The sequence below is a fragment of the Salarias fasciatus genome, unplaced genomic scaffold (genome assembly GCF_902148845.1).
Source record: "Salarias fasciatus unplaced genomic scaffold, fSalaFa1.1, whole genome shotgun sequence".
NCBI lineage: Eukaryota > Metazoa > Chordata > Actinopteri > Blenniiformes > Blenniidae > Salarias > Salarias fasciatus.
Window position 1 is genome coordinate 94,505 of NW_021941390.1, and position 23,640 is coordinate 118,144.

At 46.9% G+C, this 23,640-nt stretch overlaps 1 protein-coding gene across 1 annotated transcript in view; it reads left to right on the forward strand.

Moving 5' to 3' along the window:
- Positions 1 to 2,143: 2,143 nt before the first annotated feature.
- The window catches only part of st6galnac (ST6 (alpha-N-acetyl-neuraminyl-2,3-beta-galactosyl-1,3)-N-acetylgalactosaminide alpha-2,6-sialyltransferase), a 28,669-nt gene continuing 7,172 nt past the window's right edge, over positions 2,144 to 23,640 (forward strand). Inside the window, 7 exon segments of the mRNA XM_030087597.1 lie at positions 2,144 to 2,745; positions 2,881 to 3,656; positions 4,354 to 4,572; positions 14,439 to 14,733; positions 17,383 to 17,558; positions 18,148 to 18,264; positions 18,267 to 18,321. Coding sequence (XP_029943457.1) covers positions 14,708 to 14,733; positions 17,383 to 17,558; positions 18,148 to 18,264; positions 18,267 to 18,321 — 374 coding nt within the window. The 5' untranslated portion in view covers positions 2,144 to 2,745; positions 2,881 to 3,656; positions 4,354 to 4,572; positions 14,439 to 14,707.

Here is a 23,640-nt window from a genome sequence, read left to right on the forward strand (position 1 = left end):
CGTTTTTCCCCGCACTGATGGTGTCCCACGTTGATGACATCATCAGCACGACGGAGCAAAACGAAAGTAAACAATGCAGCGGAAAACAGTCCCTGTTACCTGTAGAACCGAATCTCCTCTTCCCCACGCATCAGGGGAAGCTCTCTGGTCTCGATCTACTTGCCATTTCTGGGTCAGTTTGACGAATCAAATCTCAGCTTTGTCCAGAAACAACAACTAGCGCGCTAACTTAGCCGCGCTGCGTCGACGTCATCAGGTAAGTTCCCGGAGTGTCCCTCCCCTAAAGGTAGAAACCTGACCCGGGAATTTACTGGGTCGATTGCAGGGTCAACGACCCGGGTCGAAATCCCGGCGTCAACCCTTTTCCCACTGCCACGACTTAGCGGGTTAAATGGGTTTTTTTGGCCAGTGGGAAAGGGGATTAGTGAACTTGAAAGTCATCAGCTCTGCATCCTTGAACTGTAATGACAGTGTCTGTGGGAGGACAGTTATTAATTCTAAATGTTGGGACTACTTACGCATTAAGCTGGTCCTTATAACTGCCAGGCTTTTTCCTCTCCTTTTTTACAACACTCGTGTTGCTTTCTTGTATATTCTATGTTTACTTCTTCATATAGTTGAAGAAGTAGGGCCTGCTCATCAGGGTGCGAACTACGACGGGGGGGAGGGGGGGGGCAGGGGGTGGTCTCAGCCCCCCTTTGAGACATAAGGCCCCCAGAAGACATGATTTGTGAATTTCTTTTTTTTTGGGGGGGGGAGAGAAATATTGGTAAAATGCTGTTTCCCTCGTGTATTTCCTGTATCTCATATTATTATTATTTTTGTATGACCATAATCATGGATCACAGCAGAATGAGGCCGTTGTTGGGTCTGATCTGAGGCGTCACGGTTTCACTTTAATAAAGCTGCGGCCTGCATGCAGTACCTTGTCCTCACCATTGAAGTGTGGGGGCGCTGTGCCTTAAACATCACTTCAAGCAGACATACAGGCTGGAATGATGGATGTGTTTTGTGTAAAGTCCTCGCTCTGGGGCACCCCCCTTTTTCAGTGAGCCCCCCCGACAGCCGCGGTACAGTCCGCACTGCTGCTCGTCCCGGTGAAGGAAGACGCTCGTCCTTGTTCCATTTTCAATCTGTGATTCTGTGATCGATGTCGTGGTCTTCTGAAGCACGCCGTGACGCCCCTGATCCTGATGCTCCACACCTGGCTTGAGTAAGCCGCGTCTTTTCAATCCTGGCTCAGCAACATGCAACCGATTATCCGAGAAAACAGCGACTAGGCTGACTCAAGCCGCGCATTTTCATTTATCCTGGATGTTTTTATCCTACTTTGTGCAGTCCCCCACTGGTCACATTTTGTCAGTCCTTTTTGTTTCCCATCTCATGGTTCAGGAACACAAACCCAAAAGGCACACTGCCTGGAGAGCCGCCCCGGGTTCACTCCGGGCAGCACAGCGGCTGTCTGCCTGACAGCACCCAATCATCTGTCTGCTCATGAGACTCCGCCCCCTCCTTCTGGAGCGACTCTTTTAGCCCTGGGTGAGGCAGGAGGTGAGAGACAATCCATTATCGCAGGGTCAGTGTATCATGTGTCCCCTGCAGTCCCTCTCTCTCTCCCTCTCCTCCTCCCTCTCTCTCCCTCTCTCTCTCTCTCTCTGTACCCCAGCCTTTCGGCCACGCCCCGTCAGCACACACTTCCTTGATTCTTCACTTGGGTGTAAAAATGCCAAACAGCTGGTCAGATTATTAAATGTGTTCCATAATAATCTGAGTAATGTTCACGGTGTCATTCTTCTGGGCGGGGCCTGCCTCGACCGGTGGTTGGCCATCGGACAGTTTTTGTTTTTTGTTTGTTTTTTTAACTTGTCCTGTCCAGCATGGAAAGCAGCAGAATGGAGTCTGTGCCTGACAGATTTGATCTTCCAAGAGGCGCTTATAAGTATGAAGCTCCTCTTGTTAAACATGCTTTTTTAAAATTTGTTTTATTTATTTTGAGTACTGATGCATCATATTGCTTGACCTGACAGGGGGAGAGAAAGTCAAACAAGTGAACAGACAAGCCAACCACAACAAAGGGGGTGAGAGAAGTAGAGAGTGCAAGGTTATGGACAGTCTTTTTTTTTTTTTTTACTCCAGTCAGCTGCTGCACCTACATGAAGACATGACAGGGAATCCCCCAGACTTTGGTGGAGAATATAGCTGGCAGTAAAAACTGGGGCGTGAAAACTGAGGATCCAGTATGAAATTACAGCAGAGCATCAGGAGAGGCCTGCTGCAGACCACACCGTTAGTCTGACCCTCCACAAGAAAACAAAGTAGTAACCGAGTCCACAGGAAGAATGTGAAGAGTGATTAAAAGATCAGCGTGATCATGCAAATGTGGACCTCTGACCCCTGAGAAGACTAGAAGCAGGCCGGAGAGGCTCTCAGAGCCCAGATTCGAGCCACTCCTCCAGGCAGATGCCCAGGCACTGGTCCCCGGCCGGGACCCCCAGCGGCCCCGGGGTCCAGGCCCAGGGAGCCAAGACCAGCAGGAGTCAACCCAACCCCCCCCCCCCCCTTCCCACACACACACACACACACACACACACACACACACACAGGCAGTCAACCCTAAACTAAACACACTCACATTGCCTGCCGTCACCAACCCGTCACGTACTGTGGAGACCCCCCCAGATGCAGGGGAACACCCCAGTTTGACGTCAGCTGGCGTCACGACTGGGAGGATTTAGGACTCTGCTGGTGAGTGTAGTTATCTCCGGAGCACGGTGAACCATGCTCAAATTTCATTGCATTTGCAAAACATAACTCCATGTGTATGTATGGTTGATACGACTGTCCTCCTTTAATCACAAAGATACTAATCCATCCTTCCAGCTGACAGCTTCCTTCAGAGATCCACATCACCACTGCAGCGCTTCTGGATCGACATGCTCACGTCTCACTGTGGGAGAAGCACCGCTCCTGTGAGGCTGATTCAGAATGGGCTCAGCTTCGCATTGGTCAACATTTCAAGTTCCACACTTTCCTAAACACACCTTTAAAATGAGCTTTTAAAGAAAGCTTATCGTCCACAGCTTAACTGACCGAATGGGCCGTCAGCTGTTCCACTTCACAGCAGTGTGCAGTGTCTGTCTTCACAGGTGTTGACACATCTGTCCTTCATCTGCAGCTTTGTGTCGTGTCAACCCTCCCACTCCAGAGTGACACCTTCGTCCCAAATACAGTTTTAATGCTCTTCTCTTATTTTTCTGGGAACTTTAGTCATCCTGTTAATAGTTTTACTGCTGCATGGGTTCTGCTGGTTGTTGTGTGTGGTGTCATTATGTTGCTTGTGTTGTTCAAGGTCTCCACACGCTGAGCATTTCAGAGCTGTCTGCTCATGTCTAACTTGATTGCAGGCTGCAGTGGACTCCTTTCTCCTCCCCTCCCCTCCCCCTCCCTCTCCTCAGCTCTTGAGTTCAGGGGGTTGACCAAGTGCCGCACGCTGTTGCTCATTTCTTGAGGTGTCCCGCCTCTCCAGCTCTCGCTGTAGTCCAGTCCAGCTCCAGCTCCAGCCCCAGCCCCAGTCCTAGTCCAGTGCAGGCTGGCAGCAGATCTCTGCTGAACTTTTGAAGCTGGCCTGGTCTCTGCGGACAGAAGACGTGCAGCCGGTGAGTTTTCTTTCTTCTGTCTGTGAGGCGGTGGGAGAGGGGAGAGCTGAGAGCAGCTGCAGGCGTAGTTTGACACTTCTTCCTTTATTCTACCTGATCAGCCTCGCTGAAGCTTCTTGAAACATATTTGTGGAACAGGAGACTCTCCTCATGCAGCTCGGAGGGTCTCTGTCTTCCCTTATTGTGAGAAGAAGCAGTTACTCGGGTTTCCTGTTCCGTGTGTTATCAGAGACGCAAGTTTATCACTCCAACACATTCTTTCCACTCCCTGTTGAGCCGGAGTCGAACCCTGCGCTGCACGCCGTCACCAGGTCGGTTATTTATTAATCTGCGAGCAGGGGGGCGTGAGCAGCTGAGCTCCACAGAGCTGAGATGTGTTGAAGCAGTCCGGATGAGCGCTGGTTTCCTGTGACACAGTCCGACTTCTGCTTCCTGCATTTGTGTGGGTCAGCTGACAGCGGTTCCACTTCACTTCGGTGCTGAAGTTTGAAGCTGAAAGAAGTGACGAGTGAGGTTTCATTAAAAAGGGATTAGTCAGACCAGCCTCTCCACTTTCCATCGACGTTTTCTGGAGCTGGACTCTGATGGGACTCAGCAGAAAACTGACACATGCTGATGCTGACTGAAAAGATGAAAATGGGATTATTTCGCTCTTGAAGCATTGCGTCCTGAGTCTTCTGTCTCTTCCTGTCTCCAGAGTTCAGATCCTGGTAAGCCCCCCCCATGTGCCTGCAGGAGGCCTGCCTCCTGGTGACAGTGGGTGGAGGATGGCGCTGCAGAAGAAGGTGCTCCTCGCCACGCTGACCGGCGCCTCCCTGCTGTGTGTCTACGTCCTTCGTCTGAACCTGGAGGGGCCACGGTCCTGGTCCATCAGACCCCTGGGACCTTTCTACAGACTCTCAGCGGGGGTGTTCAGGTGAGTACACCTCAGTCTGACTTTGAATAATGACAGCATCATAACACAAGCAGCAGTTGGAGCCTCTTCCAAACTCATTCTTCATGTAGCATTGTACACTTTTTCCAACAATCACGAGCTTGAAAAAAGAACGTCATGAAACTACATCGTGAGTGGTATGAGGGCTTTTTTTTGTCTGTAACCAGTTGTATCATTGTGGTGCCAACAAAGGATCCACACAGCGCTCGGCTGGCCTGGAGGTGGTCTCCTGCTCACGGATGTGAGATGCAGGCTTTGTTGCAGTGGGCTGAGCTCTGGATTAAAGCCTCCATTGAATTCATTTGGAGGAAAATAAACTGTATGAAGAGCTCCAGTTGTCTAACAGAAACAGTAAAGCACTGACTGAGTAAATTAAATTCTGACATCTACTCCAATATAAGAGAATATTTACTGAAAAGTTTGACAATGGAGAGTTTCAAGTTAAATACCGTATTGGCCCGAATATAGACTGATTATAACGACCCCTATTTTTCAAATATCATTTTGTGAAAATAAAAATATGTTGAAGACAATAAGGTTACTCATAAAACAACTTTTTATTGTATAATTATTCTAAACTCAAAAACTCACAGCAGAGATAACATATCATTTGATTTAAGATTAAAAATATTACTGCAGTATTAAATTAAAAAAATTATCTTTCTCAAAATAAGCAACAATTAAGTACCTCAAAAAGTTCAATAACTGCATTAATGATGTAAATAACATCATAACCATCGAATTCCAGTTCTATTAAACTTCCTGAACATGAATAATTCATCCTCCTGGATGCTGGGTTCAGTCTGGCCTGTAGAGAACAGTTCTTCAGAGAGAAAGCAGCAGGTTTCAGCTGCTCTGAGCTTTTATTACTTTCTCCTGAAGGCTGGAAAACTGAAACCAACCAGATAAACACAGAAGTGAACAACACACAAGATGTACCACAACACACATCACTGTCTGAAACTAAACCAGTCAGTATTTAAAATCAGAGCCGCTAGCTCAATGCTAACTATTGATGGAAACGCCATTGACATGCTAATGGAATTAGCATCTGGGTTGAAACTTCAAAACAAACTGACAAACTCACGAGTATCAGTTCCTCCTCCATCCTGAACATCAGCTAAGTATACTCGAGTACTGACAGGCAGGTATTCTGGATGCTGTTTGAAATGAAGCTTAGAAAAACCAGCAGCAGCCACACTGCTCAGTCTTCTTCTCTCACTGCTGCAGGCTGACACTCTGTCCAGCTCACTAGCTCCCCCTAACGGGGGCGGAGCCACTGCATGGAGCAGAGGCAGTCCAGCTCCCCGGGACTCTGGCTCCATCCAGTCCTCCATCAGAGCACCACCCCGTTTTAGAGAAACCATTCCTGGAAAATATCCTCTTATAATCAAATAATCAATACCTCTTATATTTGGGCCAGTAGACCGTTTTCACACTTCCTGGTTTTTTTAGCCGGAAATATGCAATCAGTGGGTAACTTTGCTTCCGGTAGCGCTGCCACAAGCTAAAAACAAACGATGCTGTCAAGTACCTGGTTGCTTTTCTAATGGGCTGAAGCAGCCTTATCTTAATTTTCACTCGTTTCCAAAGAACGGAGAGGTCAGACAAAAGTGGATTCAGGCGATTAGGTGGGGGAGGGGCCCAGATTTGTTATTAACGAGGGGAGCAGCATGTCTGCAGCTGACATGTCATGGTTTCCAGGCTGAGAACAGGGATAACAAAGTTAACGCAGGCACAAAAACAAAGAATTTACCAACGCAAATCTAACGCACAATAGTAAATGTTATGATCCAGCGCTGATATCCAGTCAGGATGCTACTTAAACCCGTCCCATTGATGAGCCAGTCCCACGCTTCTGTTAACAGTCTCTCCAGCTTCGCGACAAAACAAGTAGCCACACAGCGCCCCTAAGAGGATGTGATGTACGGGACATGAGAGAGTTTGAAATTAGTTCGACTGGCATGTGGTTTTAGACCATGCACATCCTGACCAATGATCCTCTGATCTGAGATCATTTCCTCATCATTTTAGTGTACTGGCAGCAGTATGTTGGCTATCCAAGCAGTTCTGCAAACACAAGAACTCAACACACTGCCTGCAGTCCTCAATAACAATGGATGTTTGCAATTCACCTTCACCGTTGGAAAACCTGCTGATGTAGAACTTCAGCCAATCTGCAGAAAGGCTGGTCTTACTGAAACACTGGACAGTTACAAACAATATGACTCTCATTTAATCTTTTTTATTTTATTTTTTTACCTTTGTGCTTGTTTGGTGAGCCTGATGGGAGATTCTGGTGAACAAGCTCAGAGGCTGTCTGATTGCAAAACAGCTTGTTTTTAGTTAAAAAGAAAAAGAAGAAAACACAATCATTAATAATTTCAGTTGATTGCTACTTAGTAGGATAGTTCAAGTGTTTCTGGACGTCAGCTGGAGTCTTCTACTCCTGGTGGGGCCGAACAGCTGGGAGGGTTAGGGGTTACAGTTCACCTCCAGGTTGTATTAGAGCTTTCATATGTTATATACATTCTTTTCCTCATTCCTTAAGGACGCAGTTACATCTCAAACCCCCGCTCCGTGTTTTCACCTCTTGCAGCCTCGTCCTTTGTCTCTCTTGGAGCTCCGCTCTACTTGATCTTCGAAACTTCACATTCAGAATAGAATTGATCAATGAGTCTGTCAACGCTGTTGACAATTATTTTAACGAGGCAGAGATTGGGGGGTCCTGTCAGCTCAGACGGGACTCTGGCTGCTGGCTACATGTGACGAGTGGGGGGATACAGTCAGGTCGGCACCATTCCAAGTCGGCCCTGGCCAACTCGGCACCGCCTCCGGATACAGTCAAGTCGGCATCAAAGCCAAGTCGGCCTCGGGGGGGGGGGGGGGGGGGGGGGGGGGGGGGGGGGGGGGGGGGGGGGGGGGGGGGGGGGGGGGGGGGGGGGGGGCAACTCGGCCAAAAGCCTCTTTTTAATCACGATGCGGCTGCGGGCGACGATTTGCAGGTTTTTTTTTTTGTGCCGGCAGCGCCGCTTCTCCTCACGTAGCAGGGGGAGACTGGAGGACAAACGGTGTGATGATGGTGACTGACAGGTTACAGGTGGAGAATGGACCTGGAGCTTCATGTTTGACGTCTTGTTTAAACTAGGGATGTGCGATACCACTTTTTTCAGACGATACGAGTACGATACTTCATCTTCAGTACTCACCGATACCGATACTCGCATACCGATATTATACATAAAATTTAAAATAATGCAATGACAGATTATTTTTGAAAATTAATTTTATTTCTAATAAAAAGGCAGCCCAGCCACTATATTTAGGTCCAAAATAACAGTCTGAAAAATAAAACAAACAACTCTGAGTTTACACTTATTTAAATGAAATAAGTGCAAGATAAACAATTCTCTGAATTTTAAGTTTTTTTTAAATGAACTGAATACAAGACGTAAACAAACAACTTAAGTTCTACACTTTTTAAAATGAACTTATTTTAACGGTTTTTAAATGAAATGAAGTGCAAGATAAAACAGTTTCTCTGAGTTTTACACTTTACATAAACTAAGGTTTTAAATGTACTAATTTTATGATTTTTTTATGAACTAAAGTCAAAGATAGAACAGCCCCGAGTTTAAAGAGCTGCTGGTGTTCTCTGTGCTGCTCTCGGATCTCTGCTCTTCAGTTTCTCGGTCTTCTGCAGAGTTTGCCGTCGAGTTGCTGCCGGAGTTTTCTTTTTTCCAGCAACAGCGTCAGACTCTCGTCCACAAGCTTCACCTGAGGTGTTTAAAAGAATTACTAGTGGTAAATGAACAACATCACGCCCTTCCTTTCTCTTATTAGTTTTTAAATGTCTTAATGGCCTTGCGCCTTCTTATCTAGCTGACCTGTTTTTCCCCTATCCCCTATGACGTTCATCTCCACTACAGGAATAAGCGGAGAGCTCATTCCTTCAGGTCATTCATTCATTTCGGCATCTCCGTCAGCGTGAACCCAACCTCTCTCTGGCAGCAGACTGTGAGGACTGTGATGAGCCTGGCAGAAAAATGAAGTTCTACAGTACGGAGGAGGGAAACAGTTAAATGTCTTAGAATTTATCAGACAGCTTATTCATGTGTGTTTTTTTCTGCTTTGTGTTTGTTTTTTTCTTCTTTTGAGCGGATAGTGTGACAAACACAAGCGCTTATTTAAATCACTAAATATCTTAAATCTATTTTTGTCCACAGATTGGATTTACACCAGAATAAAACACGTTAGCTGAGATTAGGAAAAGTTTCATATACGTCCGCTCTGTCCGCTCTGAAGGCACAGACTCCTCCAATTTTTATTTAAAATTTATTCAATTTTTATCAGATATTTCATATATTTCACTGTTGTTTACATCAACTAGGTTGGTGCAATGCAAATCTGCGCTCTCGCCGCGGCAAAAAACAAACAACAAAAAAAACCTACATCCGAGTGCATCGTCAAAAAACTGTGCAAATCGTCGCGCCGCAGCTGCATCGTGACTAAAAAAAAGAGGCTTTTGGCCGAGTTGGTAAGCAGCTTACAGTCAAGTCGGCACTGACCAACTCGGCCACTTGAGAGCCCCCCCCCCCGCGAGGGCCGACTTGGCTTTGATTTTTCTGTGTTTTGGTTCTGCCATCGTGAGCGTCTAACGGCCCGAATGCAACGGCGCTTCGATGGCCTCCCATGTTAACCTATCTGGCTGGCCGCACACAACGCGCAGTGGAGCGCCGCGTGCACCGCGGCTCGCGCTCTGCTGCGCCCGCTCGCTTCGTTCTATTTTCACACGAGCCGCGAGCGCCGGGAGCGCCATATGTCAAGCTGGATCAAGCAGATCGGACCAGACAGGAAGTCGGAAACAGAAAAGGCAAGAGAATCCGGTCAATTTTCAAAATAAAATAAATTAAATGATGATTAGTTACGGACGGTGTTGCTCGTCCGTCTATAATTTGTCACTTGGGTCTAATCACAAGAGAGTGGACACACACACAGACATATGTACGTACGCACCCAATCAAACACACACACACACACACACACACACACACACACACAACACACACAGCAACAGAGATTCACGTTAAGCAGAAAAAAGAGGACAGGAGGGAGAAAAATTCTCTCCACAGGTCACTGAAACACACACATCCATCCTGGCAGAGAGACAGAGGGAACAGATGTGAAAACCGAGAGCAGACTGCCAGCCGAGTGCCGATGTGACCGGCGGAGAGCAGCCAGCAGACACGCCTCCAGTGCGAACAGCCAAGCGCCGGCGCCCAGTGCGTTCCTGGCGTAAGGGTGGCGTTGCTAACGCTAGCGAGGGTTTCATTTGTTCTGCGCGCTTTATACTTGTACTCCCGTATGAGCATACAGGTAGCTTGCCATTAGGCAAGGCGGCTATTGCTTCAGGCCCCCTAGCCAGGAGGGACCCCAAAGTGGGCCAACAGTTTGACCCAAAAAATTGACAGAACACCAGGGCAACGGCAGCACCCCACCCCCCCACGCTCCAACGGTTCATGACACCACAGAACAACCGCCCGTCGCACAGTCCCTGACGGGGCCCCTGTTACTTTTTATTGGGACTGGGGCCCAGGGGACCCTTGCTACGGTACTGCGTATGAGCACGTAAGCGGTTTTCTCGTGAGATGTAGTCGGTCAGCTCTCTGAAAGTTGCAAGTGCTGTTTTCAGGACAGACACCGGGGGGAGGGGAGGGACCGGCCAATCACCACCACGTCTTTGTTACCCCCACAGGTATTCTGAAAAACATTTGTTGACGTAAAAAAAGTTGCATAGTTCTGCTTACAGCACTGTGTGCACGGGCGATGCTTCTCAGCGCGAGCGCCGGTGACATGTCTGGGCTGTCTGCTGCACGGTGTTGAGTTGTGGCGCTCTGGGGACGGGCTTCTGATTGGGTGCCCTAAACATGTAGGTCTTAAATGGGTCTAATACTTTGTGACTTATGAAATTTATCAACATACCATCTGCTAAAAACAAACAAGAAAAAAAAACAAACAAACAAAAAAAAAACAGAAGCACTCCACTGACCCTGGTGTAAAATCAAATGAAATCTGAGAGAGACTGTGTAGGACTTACTTGCTCTGCCATGATAGCTCCATGAAAATGTTTATTAGTTTTTTCCTCCCAGGAAACAGCCCGGTCTTCTCCACAGTCATCAAATCACTGTAAAGAAGGTTATGTCCTGTGAATTTACTCCTCAATTTTCCAATTCTGCTGCCAAATAATGATGACCCGCCCTACTTAACCTCTGATTGGCTCTGACCAGAAGACCGTACACGTTTAGAGCAACCAATCAGAAAGGACGGGCGTTGAGTGGTGTCAACTCAAAGCCCATCCCAGAGTGCCAACACTCAACAGCACAGCGCAGCAGAGAGAGCGCTTTAATTGTGTGTGATTATGATTTTATGCGCACAGAATTTGGCACAATAATGACGCCACAGACGTCCACATACTGGGATTTATGATGACGCTTCTGATGGGATTATGCTGGGCCAAGTTTCTGGAAAATGAAGAACAGCAGTAATGTCTCCAGCAGCTGAAGGCCTTGATCAGCAAGTAGCTCAAAAGAGAGGTTAACCGCGACGCTGAATTCAGTCGAGAAATGGACAATTTGGAATGACTGTGGAACTGAAGTGAATCGTAAGGTGGATTCCAACAGAGGACGAATTAATTATCCTCTGGCTAATGACTGAGACACCTGACACCTGACACCATGCCTGACAGAATGCAAAGGTTCAATCACACCCACCCACCCGTTCGCTGTAGCCTCAAGGTTACTGTTAAGGGTCTCTTTTTTTCAAGCACAGTGAAGCTCCTCCACCCTTTACCTACTCCCATGGACACCGGGACCCTGACGGCTGGATTGAGGTCCGTTATCACGAATAAACCAGCTGAATGAGAGACCTCTTGCCTCAGGGAGGGTTCATTTGCCCACTCTTGGGCTCCAAACTCATCACACATACTTCCATTCCTCTATCCTGCCCTGCACCCGAGTCCTATTCTGTCAGACATGAGGTGGTAGAAAATAATAGTTTCTTTTGTGTATAGTTGAATGCATCCCGTAACCTGAGGGCCATGATAGGAGTTTGACCACTTTCCCTTAATTCAATTCAATTCAGCTTTATAAAGAGCCAATTATGCCATAGTCATTTCCAGACACTTTTCCAGAGAAAACCAACAGATCCACAGGGGCAAGCATAAGTGACTGTGGAAAGGAAAAACCCTTTTAAAAGGAGGAAACCTGCAGAACCAGGCTTAGAGGAGGCTGCTGTTCCTGTTGGGGTGAGGCGACAGAAAGGGAAAGAAAAGGACAGACAGATACATTCTTTATTTCTTGTATATACATCATTTCATGAAAAAACAGAGTACATAGACTACAAGAGAAACAGTGGTCAATGACACGTAGTTATAAAATCCTGCATGAAATAGAACTGGTAGCCGGTTCCAAATGATAGGAGCCCGGGGTTAAGGTTAAGTAAAGCTACCAGGGTCCAGGCTGTCTCATTCAATCAATGGACAGGACCAGGGAGTGTCTTGTGGGGGGTGCTTGGGAAGTATGGATTCCCGGGCCCCTTGTTCAGGGCCGTCCGGTCTCTGTAGGACCGGAGTAGGAGTCTGGTTCACATTGCCGGAAGTAAATTGGACCTGTTCCTGGTGCATGTTGGACTCCGGCAGGGCTGAAGTTTGTCACCGGTTCTGTTTTTTATGGACAGAATTTCTAGGTACAGCCAGAGAGCAGAGAGGGTCTGGTTCTGGGACCAGGTTCCGGAGGGGGTGATTGGGAACCACAGGATTTCGTCTCTGCTTTTTACAGATGACGTTGTCCTGCTGGCTTAATTAAACCTTGGACCACTATGCACTGAGGCGGTTTGCAGCTAATTGTGAAGCAATAGGGATGAAGAATGGCACCTCAAAATCAGAGGCCATGGTCCTGGACCAGAAGAAGACCCTGACCCAATTGGAGGAGTTCAAGTATCTTGGGTCTCATTTGAGTGGAGGAAGGATGGAGGTGAGACTGACAGGCGGATTGGTGCAGTGTCTGCAGTGATGGCATCGTTATTGGTCTGTCGCGGTGAAGAAGTTGTTGAGCTGAAAGGACAAGCTCTGGATTTTCCATCAGTCTACATTCCTACCCTCAGCTGAGGTCATGACAAGATCCGGATACAAGCAGTTGAAATGAGCTTCCTTCGTAGGGTAGCTGGACTCTCCCTTAGAGATAGGAGGAGGAGCTACATCACCAGAGAGGAGCTCCGAGTGGAGCCGCTACTTCACATCCAGAGGAGCAGCTGAGGACGCTCAGCATCTGTTTGGGATGGACGCCTCTCTGGGGAGGAATCCTGGACAGGTCCCGCCGGCAGGAGGCCCTGAGGAAGACCTGGGACACGCTGAGACTGTCTCTCAGCTGGTCTAGGAACATATCGAGATCCTCCAGGAAGAATTGGAAGAAGTGTCTCGAGACAGGAAGTCTGAGGATCCCTGCTTAGACTGTATTGATGGACCTACAATGATTCCATCTTGAATTATAATTGGAAATGATATCCCTCTTTTTCATGCACTCCACCCCAACCCTGTTTCTTTCCTTCAAGTGCGGCGTGCCTCTTCGTGCATGGCCGTGTGCTGTTTCACAACAGCGCTGCACTGAATTCCTCCTTCAATCAATCAATCAATCAATCAATCAATCAGTTTATTTTTGTATAGCCCAGTATCACAACAACAGTTGCCTCAGAGGCTTCAAGATGTTACATTGATTGGTAAACATTTCAAAGATAGATAATGACTTTGATAATAACAATGAATCACAGTGTAGTGTCTATATGAACAGTCCACAGACAGAACAGAGTGAGAAGGTTGACATCAGACCAGTAAACATGGTGGCATGAACAGTCCACAACAGCTCGTCAATGACTGAACCTTGGGGATCGATAAAAGTTTCTTGAATGTCACTTGGAGCTCCAGATTGATTGTAGGGCTAATAACATGCCTCTTCAAACCGATGTTATATGGAAATCTAAACTAGTGTTGCCACTGCAGCTGACTGTGGAGAAACAGAAATACAAGGCTACTTCAAAAAAAAGTCCATCTTCTGCTTTTGTGCTGACCCTCAGCATCATAATCAAACTTGGCTGTTTGGCTGAAGAGAAACTTTCACTCTTTCACTAAACTCCTGTTTACTGGAGGATGAGGGCCTCATTTATTTGACCTGACTCAGTCTGGTCCTTACCGGAAACCAGTGCAGTAAGTAAGAGATTTACTATGAAAATTAAAATGGTTCCCATTAGTCCCCTGCCATTGAAGAAACATACCTTTTAAACACTGTCTTCTCAACAGTGTCTCGGTCAAGTTTTTTTCTTTCAAACTGAGAGGTATGGTGGGCAGGGCTAACCCATCACTACTTCCTGGTTCAAGAACCAATAATATGTGAGTTCTGGAGATTGCCAAAGGAGCCACTTGCTGCACTCCATATTTTAGGTCTGCCCCTCCGCCCGGGTGCAGCCGGTGCAACACTCTCCGAAGGGGAGGGGAAGAACGTTGTGTTGTAATGTTACTTGTTGCACCTTTTAAAATGGGACCTCTTTATTCAGCGCATAGCACCATCATAACGTGAGTTTTATTGAAATATGTATGTAGTAAGAATAAGGCATATGAACAATAAATCAGGTCCATCCGTGTGTTTTGTTTTTAAGCTTCACAGTACATATTTCTGGTCTTTAGTTCCCTCCCTTTGAGGAAGTCGAGCGCAGCACATGACGGCGATAAAGAGGTTCAGGTGACTTGTTTTTGGCAGTGAGCTGCTCATCTCATCTTCTGACTGTTCTGCCTTCCACAGGAGTTCTGAGAACTCTGAGCAGCTTACTCCTCCTCCTGACCCACAAGGCAGCGATGAGCAGCTGACCCGGCCTCCCTACACCTCTCTTCTGGCCAAGCTGTGCAGTCTGGAGCTTTGAAGAGTCCTATGGCTGCTGCCACGACCAAACGGGCTCAAAAAGGCGTCCCCGACATCTCCAAACCCATAACCGAAGGTCAGGCGAAAAGTCTCACAGAGCGACCTCCAAAAGCCCCTGGCCCTACGGAGCCGTCCTTCATTGGCGCTCCTACATGAATGGAGACATCCTCTGCAAACAGTGAGTCTGAAGAAACTTTCATTTTTACCTTTCACACATCAAAGAAAATTCAGCCTGGTTTCTTCAAAACTCCGCTGGATACAGGCTCATACATTGTTCAACCCAATATTACATTATTAATATAACCCAAGCAAGTGTGAATTTCACTGGGGCTATGGACGATCTGAGATGCAAGATGGATTTGATCACGAGGGATTACAGTCAGGTCGGCACCAATCCAAGTCGGCCCTGGCCAACTCAGCACCGCCCTCAGGATACAGTCAAGTTGGCATCTAGCCAAGTCGGCCTCGGGGGGGGGGGGGGGGGCTCTCATGTGACCGAGTTGGTCGGCGCCGACTTGACTGTACGCTGCTTACCAACTTGGCCAAAAGCCTCTTTTTTTAATTGCGATGCGGCTGCACCGTGACCATTTGCAGTTTTTTTCATGCGCCGCTTCTCCTCACGTAGCAGGCGGGGGACTGGAGGACAAACTGTGTGATGATGGTGACTGACAGGTTAGAGGTGGAGAATGGACCTGGAGCTTCATGTTTGACATTCTGTTTGAACCAAGTAGCTTACCTACGATAGCGGCAGCGCGAGCGGCTGTCTGGTCATGTGACCAGATCATGTGATCAGGCGGCATTTGCGGAACGCCGCCTGATCAAACCAGTCGCCTGCATTATGATTTTATTGTAATGTTCTCCACCCCTGAAGTTTGGTCAGCCAGTACAATTAATTTATTTTTACCCATTCAGTGGAAACCTGGGAGACTGAAGCTGCATGACGAACTCGATCATACTTGTTGTATTGCATCACAGCCACAACATAATACCTGTACTGCATTATGCTTATGCTGCTTTATTCATTTCTGATCAACATTGTTAGTTTATCAATTATTTCACAATCATTTTCATTTGCAAAAGCATACATTTTGTTGTAAATGTCGTTTGACCGCCATCTAGTGTGCGTAACCGTGAATGAAACGACCCGCGTTGCCATGAATTTTACCACCTGCTGCTGGAGTCATGGCTGCTCCCAGGGAGAGAAACTCTTTCTTTGGCTGGAAACCTAGACGTATTTTTGTATTTAAAGGGACTTAAAGGAATACTCCAGCCAAAAAACGATTTGGACTCATTTTCTACTCACCCTCATGCTGAGAAACACTCTGGAGCAATTTTTGACGTTTCAAATGCAGTTGGAGATGTTTGGGGATTTTCGTTGTCAACAAACAGGGACCGACAGAGCCCGGCAGAAAAAATGGTCCATAAAGTCCACAAAATGTTCCCATTTCCCTTCATACTGCTCGTCCGCTGTAATCCAAGAGTCCTGAGCGCGTAACGTCCATAATTAATTCTTAACGAGGTCATTTAGTACATTTTAAGAGCCCAAACAGGTCGCTCTCATACAGCTCCACTGCATGTCTGCACGCGCACCCTGCACTACGGAAGCCTCGGCAGACCAAGCAACACGCTTGCGTTCTTTCAGCGACTACTTTTCTAAATAGCAAGCATAGAAAAAGAAGTTCTGCTGTTTATATTCTGCTGTGAGTGACGGAGCTGTGGACAATCACAAAAGTGATTGGCTACTGTTTTAAAGCTTTGAATTCGGTGTCCTGCTGAAAGGGCACAAGCGTGTTGCTTGGTCTGGCGAGGCTTCCGTAGTTCAGGGTGCACGTGCAGACATGCACTGGAGAAGTATGAGAGCACACTGTTTGGGCTCTTAAAATATACTAAATGACCTCGTTAAGAATTAATTATGGACGTTAGGCGCTCAGGACACTTGGATTACAGCGGACGAGCAGTATGAAGGGAAATGGGAACGTTTTGTGGACTTTATGGACCATTTTTTCTGCCGGGCTCTGTCGGTCCCTGTTTGTTGACCACGAAAGTCCCCAAACATCTCCAACTGCATTTCAAACAAAAAATTGCTCCAGAGTGTTTTCAGCATGAGGGTGAGTAGAAAATGAGGCCAAATTGTTTTTTGGTGGAGTATTCCTTTAAGGCAGCTTTACAAAATGTACCTCAGTGCTGCCACGACAGGCGCTGCGGGGAACTGCAGCCACCAGCCAAGGCGGCGCGGAAGCGCCACAAACATTTTACAGAATGTCCGGCTTCACAGCGCTGCACCAGGGATGCTCATGCTGTTTACTACGTCGCGGTTTACTGCAAGACCACAGCGCATATTATGTGGTTTTTGTCAACATCCGTTTTCACTCCCAAATGCAGCTGAAGTTCCTTCCATGAATCAAACGCATATCCAATATTATTCGGGTGCCTGCCCAGCTTCTGTCTTTTTTTTTTTTTTTTTGACTCACGAGATAACGCTGATAAAGTCCTTTTTTTCTTCGTGGTGTTTTTGTGGGCTTTGAGTGGATGCAGGTATCCGATTGTATGAAGGGCAGAGGCGGGGCGGGGGTGGGGGGGTGCTCGTGCTTCGATTCACAGACTGGGAGCAAATATATAATATACTGGAAGAGTGGACAATGAACTACAAATAGGCCCGACTTGGCTAGATGCCGACTGACTGAATCTAAGCTCAGCCTCTGTTTGAACAACAGTTGAGATCCAGCGAAAATTGGAAGGTCACAACGTGGGCAAGCGAGCGGACCATGATCAGAGATGTAGCATCTGCATGTGGTTTGACGCCTGTGTTCTCTGCATCCCCATGTAGGACTGCAAAGACGGCATTCGGACAGCGGGTGGGAGCCACCGTCTTTGGAGAGCGGTTTCTGGAGCGTATTCCAGTCCTGCAGTGGGCCAAACATGTGACCTCTGCAGAGCACCAGCGCCTGAGCCAGTACCCAGGAGCACATGGTTGGGGAGGGATCAACTACCAAGTAAAGCTTGGTTACATGTTCCTTTATTCAGCTGCAGTCGAATGAAATCTTAAAGACAAACTAAGCTAGTCAAGTCAGCTTTATTTATAGAGCACAATTACAGATGGCTTAGCCGCACCAAAGTGCTTCACATAGTGCAAACGATAAACAATAGACATAAAAAGTGCATAAAAGTCAAAATTCATAAAACAATCAATAAGACACATCTTAATCAAGACAAGAACAAACTAAAAGCAAGCTAAAACTAGTTGAAGGCCAGTGAGAAGAGGTAGGTCTTCAACTGAGATTTAAAAATCCCTACGGACTCGGCTGCTAAGCCCTCTCAAAGCCAAATGAAGTAGTTTCACACACTTTATATGATGCTCGCTCACCAATACAGATGCACTCATTTCCAAAACCTGTCAACACTGATAACTACAAATGCTCTTCTCCAGTTCTGGAAACCACTCCTAATTATTTTTCCTTTGAAAAGCTAATCTAAAAACTCACAACCTCACAATGTTTCTGTCCAGATCAGCTCGTTTTCTGCACAGGTGTGCAGGTTTACATAATTCTCTGGTCAAGGTAATTCTCTGTCACCTGCGCTTTGTCGCCCACAGCACTGGTGGAATCACTCTCGGTCCTCAGCTCCTCTGCTAACAGGCAGATGTTGGACGATTGGAGGAGTCGTAGTAACAACTCTGAATGCAGCCGCTGTGCTGTGGTGGGAAATGGAGGGTACTGAAGGACTCCAAAAAAGGGAAAGAGATCGATGCTCACCACTATGTCTTCAGGTAGAGTCTGACTCCACATTTATCCCTCATTCTGCTGTTCAATAGCTCCTCTATCTGACTGAACTTCGGGCTTAGGGTTACCCTGCTGCTAAATAGCCAAAGGTAGGGAGCAGCCCTCAAAGAAGCACCAGAATAAAAACACCCCATGAAGCTTTAGGGTCAACATACTGGTGATATCAAACAGCCAGCAGCAACGAACAAGTCTATCGGTAAGAATAAACATGGTTTCTCTCATGTGACTACAGTTTCTGCGTTGGCCTCAGTGTGAAACTAGCTAGTCCTTAATGCCACCTGGTGGTTTACTGAAGGTTAAGTCTCTGTGGGGAACCAGAGACACTTTTAATGAGTTAACTTCTGAGTGAAGAAAGATTGATTTCATGTTTTGACCAGGAGTGCAGCAGCTCTGATCGATCAGCTCCTCCACTCTTCAGTTAGATCAGCGAGGTCAGAATGAAACAGGGGAGGAGGGGAGCAGCTTCAAGTTGGGAGTGGAGCAGCTGTCCAGAATTCAAAACAACTTCCTTCTTGACTGGACACATCTGATGTCAGGTTAAATTCTAAGAACAGGGAAATCTGGTCAAATAGAATTGAGTTTTCTGGAGGACTGGGAGGAACACGACCAGGGATCTTCACACCAGCCCTGTCAAAACATTTTTTAATAATATGATTATTCACTGAATTGCCATAGTTAATCCGGATTAATCACATTTTGATTTGCATGTTTAATTTTTTTAAATGTCTAGATGTGTGTTTATTTTCTCATTGCTCCTGCTCGGTGTTCTACATGTTTGGTTCCTCCTGCTCGGTGTTCTAGATGTTTGGTTCCTCCTGCTCAGTGTTCTAGATGTTTGGTTCCTCCTGCTCATGTGTCTAGATGTTTGTTCCTCCTGCTCAGTGTTCGACATGTTGGTTCCTCCTGCTCGGTGTTCTAGATGTTGGTTCCTCCTGCCGTGCATGTTTCTAGATGTTTGGTTCCTCCTGCTCAGTGTCTCTACATGTTTGGTTCCTCCTGCTCAGTGTTCTAGATGTTTGGTTCCTCCTGCTCCGGTGTTCTAGATGTTTGGTTCCTCCTGCTCAGTGTTCTAGATGTTTGGTTCTCCTGCTCAGTGTTCTAGATGTTTGGTTCCTCTGTCAGTGTTCTAGATGTTTGGTTCCTCTGCTCAGTGTTCTAGATGTTTGGTTCTTCCTGCTTGGTGTTTCTAGATGTTTGGTTCATCCTGTTCAGTGTTCTAGATGTTTGGTTCCTCTGCTCAGTGTTCTAGATTTTGGTTCCTCCTGCTCAGTGTTCTAGATGTTTGGTTCTTCCTGCTTGGTGTTCTAGATGTTTGGTTCTCCTGCTCAGTGTTCTAGATGTTTGGTTCCTCCTGTTCAGTGTTCTAGATGTTTGGTTCCTCCTGCTCAGTGTTCTAGTGTTTGGTTCCTCCTGCTCCGTGTTCTAGATGTTGGTTCTTCTGCTTGGTGTTCTAGATGTTTGGTTCCTCTGGGTACCAGTCATGCATGGCCTGGTGAGCTTCGTGTGGGTTCCATCCCTCATATTTCTTTCGGGTGACCTGACCCAGAGTCGTCCTCTCAGTCCAGAGAGCCCAGAGCTGTCAGATCTTCACTTCTATTTCCTCACAGTTCTTACATATTGTCTTTGTGTTTTCCCATCCTTAGTTGCCATTCATTATTTCCACTGTGGACCCAAATGCTGCTACGAAACCCATTCTAAGTGGCGGGGGCGTCTTGGGCCCCTGGCTCCACCCCTGCCACAGCCACCTGTTGCCTCCGCTGTAGCTGTGTGCAGAGTTATACATACAACACGCGCCATCCACCACCGAGGATACCTGCTGCTGCATTCCTTCTCCTCCTTGTCAGTTTCCGGCAGGACTACATTAGCAGAAGCGCACTACTGCCCCCCCAAGGTCACTGATAGAATCTCTGATATCTCCATCATGGGTCCGATCGGCGTCTGCCCTGAGCCGCCAGACAGCGTTTCAACCAAACGAGAATCTCGTCACGATTTCATAATAATAATAATGCATTGGTTTGATATAGCGCTTTTCAGGACACTCAAAGACACTTTACATTTGCATATTCATTCACACCATACTGGGTGGCGGTAAGCTACTGCTGTAGCCACAGCTGTCCTGGAGCAGACTGACGGAAGCGAGGCTGCCAATCTGCACCATCGGCCCCTCCCACCACCACCAACCATTCACTCTCACAACTTTCATACTAGGCAACGTGGGTGAAGTGTCTTGCCCAAGGACACAACAACAGTTTTACGGCTGCGGGAGCAGGGATTCGAACCGCCAACCTTCCGGCTATAAGACGACCTGCTCTACCGACTGAGCTGCTGTCGCCGATTTAGGCTCACAAGATCTTGTCGATATTCCTAGTGATAACATCTTGAAACTAGAATTTGGCCCTCAGAGAGGCAATGCCCTCCGCCACCAGATCAGTCACCAACACCCGGTAAGACAGCAGATATTATCACACCACTGTGATCGGAGCCGGAGCGCTGTGCGTGCGGCGCCTCTCCTCTCTCGCCCTCTCTCCCTGTGTGTGTGTGGTGTGTGTGTGTGTGTGTGTGGTGTGTTTATCTGAAAAGGAAAACTGAAAGCAACATAATTAATGTTATTTTACTTCATTTCATTTGAAAATGGACCGGATTCTCTCGTATTTTCCGTCCAGGACTTCCTGTGTGGTGCGATCTGCTCTGTCCAGCTTTACAGCTGGCGGTGCACGGCGAGCGGTCGTCGCGGAGGAAAATAGAGGAGGCGGAGCGCCGCGGTCCACGGCGCGAGCCGCGACCCTCCTGTATGAACTGTCAGAGAGGGTGAACAGGGGCGCCGAGCTGACAGTTGGTGCGCGGCGCTTTCCACTTCCCGCGTCGGAGGCGGCGCATCCTGTGAACCAGGCGTTTGTCGCCCCTGTCGGCGGCCCTGCCCGACCATGTGAAAGATCCCCATCTCTCACTGATAAAGAATCCTTTAAAAGATTCCTGGATCCAGACAGTGATCCGGATCATCACCAAAATTTAATCAATTCTAAGTTAGCCCAAGACCCACCTTTCCACTAAGTTTCATTGCAATCCGTCCTTTACTTTTTCCATAGTGTTGCTAACCAACCAACCAACCAACCAACCAACCAACCAACAAACCGACATGATTACATAACCTCCTGGCGGGGGTAAATATGTAGTGCAATATTAAATCTACACCCAAGGTTGGTGTCATGAAAGTGATCCAGATGTCCTTCTGGAAGCAGGGCTCCCTCCACACCTAACACACACATCATGAGATGGGAACGTACATATGGTTCTGTGGCAGTTGAAGGGTAAAGAGGGGCTTCAACGCAATGTCATGTAAGTTAGTGTTATGGTTGTTTTGTGAAAGCAGGCCCTGATTATCAGATGGAGTAATGAATTAGACATCTCTCAAGTCACACAAATTGCAATGCAGAGTAAGGAAAGCACATTTTCACTCACTGAAGAACTGAAATCGTCAACAGGATATTTAAATGACACGGCTGTAAATAAACTGCAACAACAATTCAGATTGACACAGTGGAAATTTTCTATTTTAATCATTGGATTTAAAACTGGTACAGAGACTATCGAGAAAATGTTGCTCTGTTTGCCGCAAAATATTACAACAATAAAAAATGTCATTATTGAATTGGTTTTGGGGGACTAAATCAATGTACTGCTGTCAATATTCTACATGGATTTGACAATTTCATTTCAGTTCTTGTGCAATAAAATATTTCAATCAAGTATGGTTTAGATTTGGTATTGCAACAAAAGAACAAAACTGGGACAAATCCAGGATGAGTTGGTTTTTCTTCGAACCCCCTTGTTTTCTTGAAACAGAATAGCCAACATTCCACATTGTGGTACATAATAAGGAAAACAACAAAAATTTGTATGCTTTCAATGACTTGGAAGCCTTCAAACTGAGTCGAGTGTCCTGGTGCATCCACCAGATGAAAATACACTTCGGGCCATGAGGGTTTATCGACCATGAAGCTGTGTTCAAACTGGATGGATCAGTAAAACACACATTTGCCACTGACGCCTCAGTTCCTAACAATCCAACAACTGAAGGGATTTCATGGCAGACGAGTTTGCTTTGTTGTTGGCAATTGTTGCTCCTGGTGCTTCTTTTGTATTTTTATTTGACCTTATTGTACAGGTGGGCTCCATTGAGACCCAGGGTCTCATTTTCACATAAGGACCTGTTACAAGTGAACTACACAAAACATAAAACAGAACGGTGCAGATGTTAAAAGCAGGTGAGAGGAAGCTCAGAACATGAGCAAACTGCTCTTGATCCTCTCACCATCTGTAGCATCAGCAATTTAAAGTCTCCAGAGGAACCAGGTTGGATGGATTCAGTTCCTGCTGCAGGGGGTTCCAGTACAGCCAGAGGAGCCCAGTTTACCGTAGAATAAAGTGTGCAGTGATGTGTGGGGTTTACAAGACCGGTTTTCTTGTCTAGCAAAGCAAAGGGTCACGTGACTTGAGAGGTCATGTTTGGAAACAACTGACCTCTCCTAAAGAGTGGTGTAGCTTTGGTTACTTCTGCTGTTAAAAATTGTCACACAAAATTTTGCAATTTTGATTATATATATATATATAAAAAAAGTGAAAATCCTTTAAGGCAGGAAAAATGTGTGTATTCTTTCCATACTTTGTTATTGGGGCCACCACAGATGAGGCTGGCCTCCGGCTCCTCGTGATCTTTGACCCGCACTGTAATCTGGCTGTTCTACTGAACATGTCCTGTCAGAATGATGCAGAGGACACACAGCTCTATTAAAGTGAGGGTTGGCGATTTGAATGAGATACATTTTTTTAAATACTAGTTAAAATGATCTTCATGACCTGATGGGAAGCAATTCATAGCGTGTTTATAAAGTAGTTTGGAAAATATCCGCTATCTACAGCAGGAGGAAAACGAGACAAACAGCAACCAATCGTCTTGCTGGGACACCTTTTTTTAAACCAATCCAATCCCTTCGCCGTTCGACCTGCCCCCTGCGCGTACATGTCAGTGGCGTGCACTGACCCTGGTTCAGTTCGCGCGTAGAAGGACGGAGCGTCTTTGCAGAACGGCGGAGACGAATGTTTGGGGGTTTACTCACCGTTCAGTGCGCCATACCTTGGCGTTGTGCAAATAAAGGAAAAACGAAGAAAACGAAGCGCTGAGGACAGGTTACGCCAGGAACGCACTGGACGCGGAAGTGCCACGTGCACCGCACGCACCGCGAACATCTCCGCGTCACCGCTCCCAACGGGAGCTCCTCCAATGGGGTGGGAGCTGGGCGGAGCTA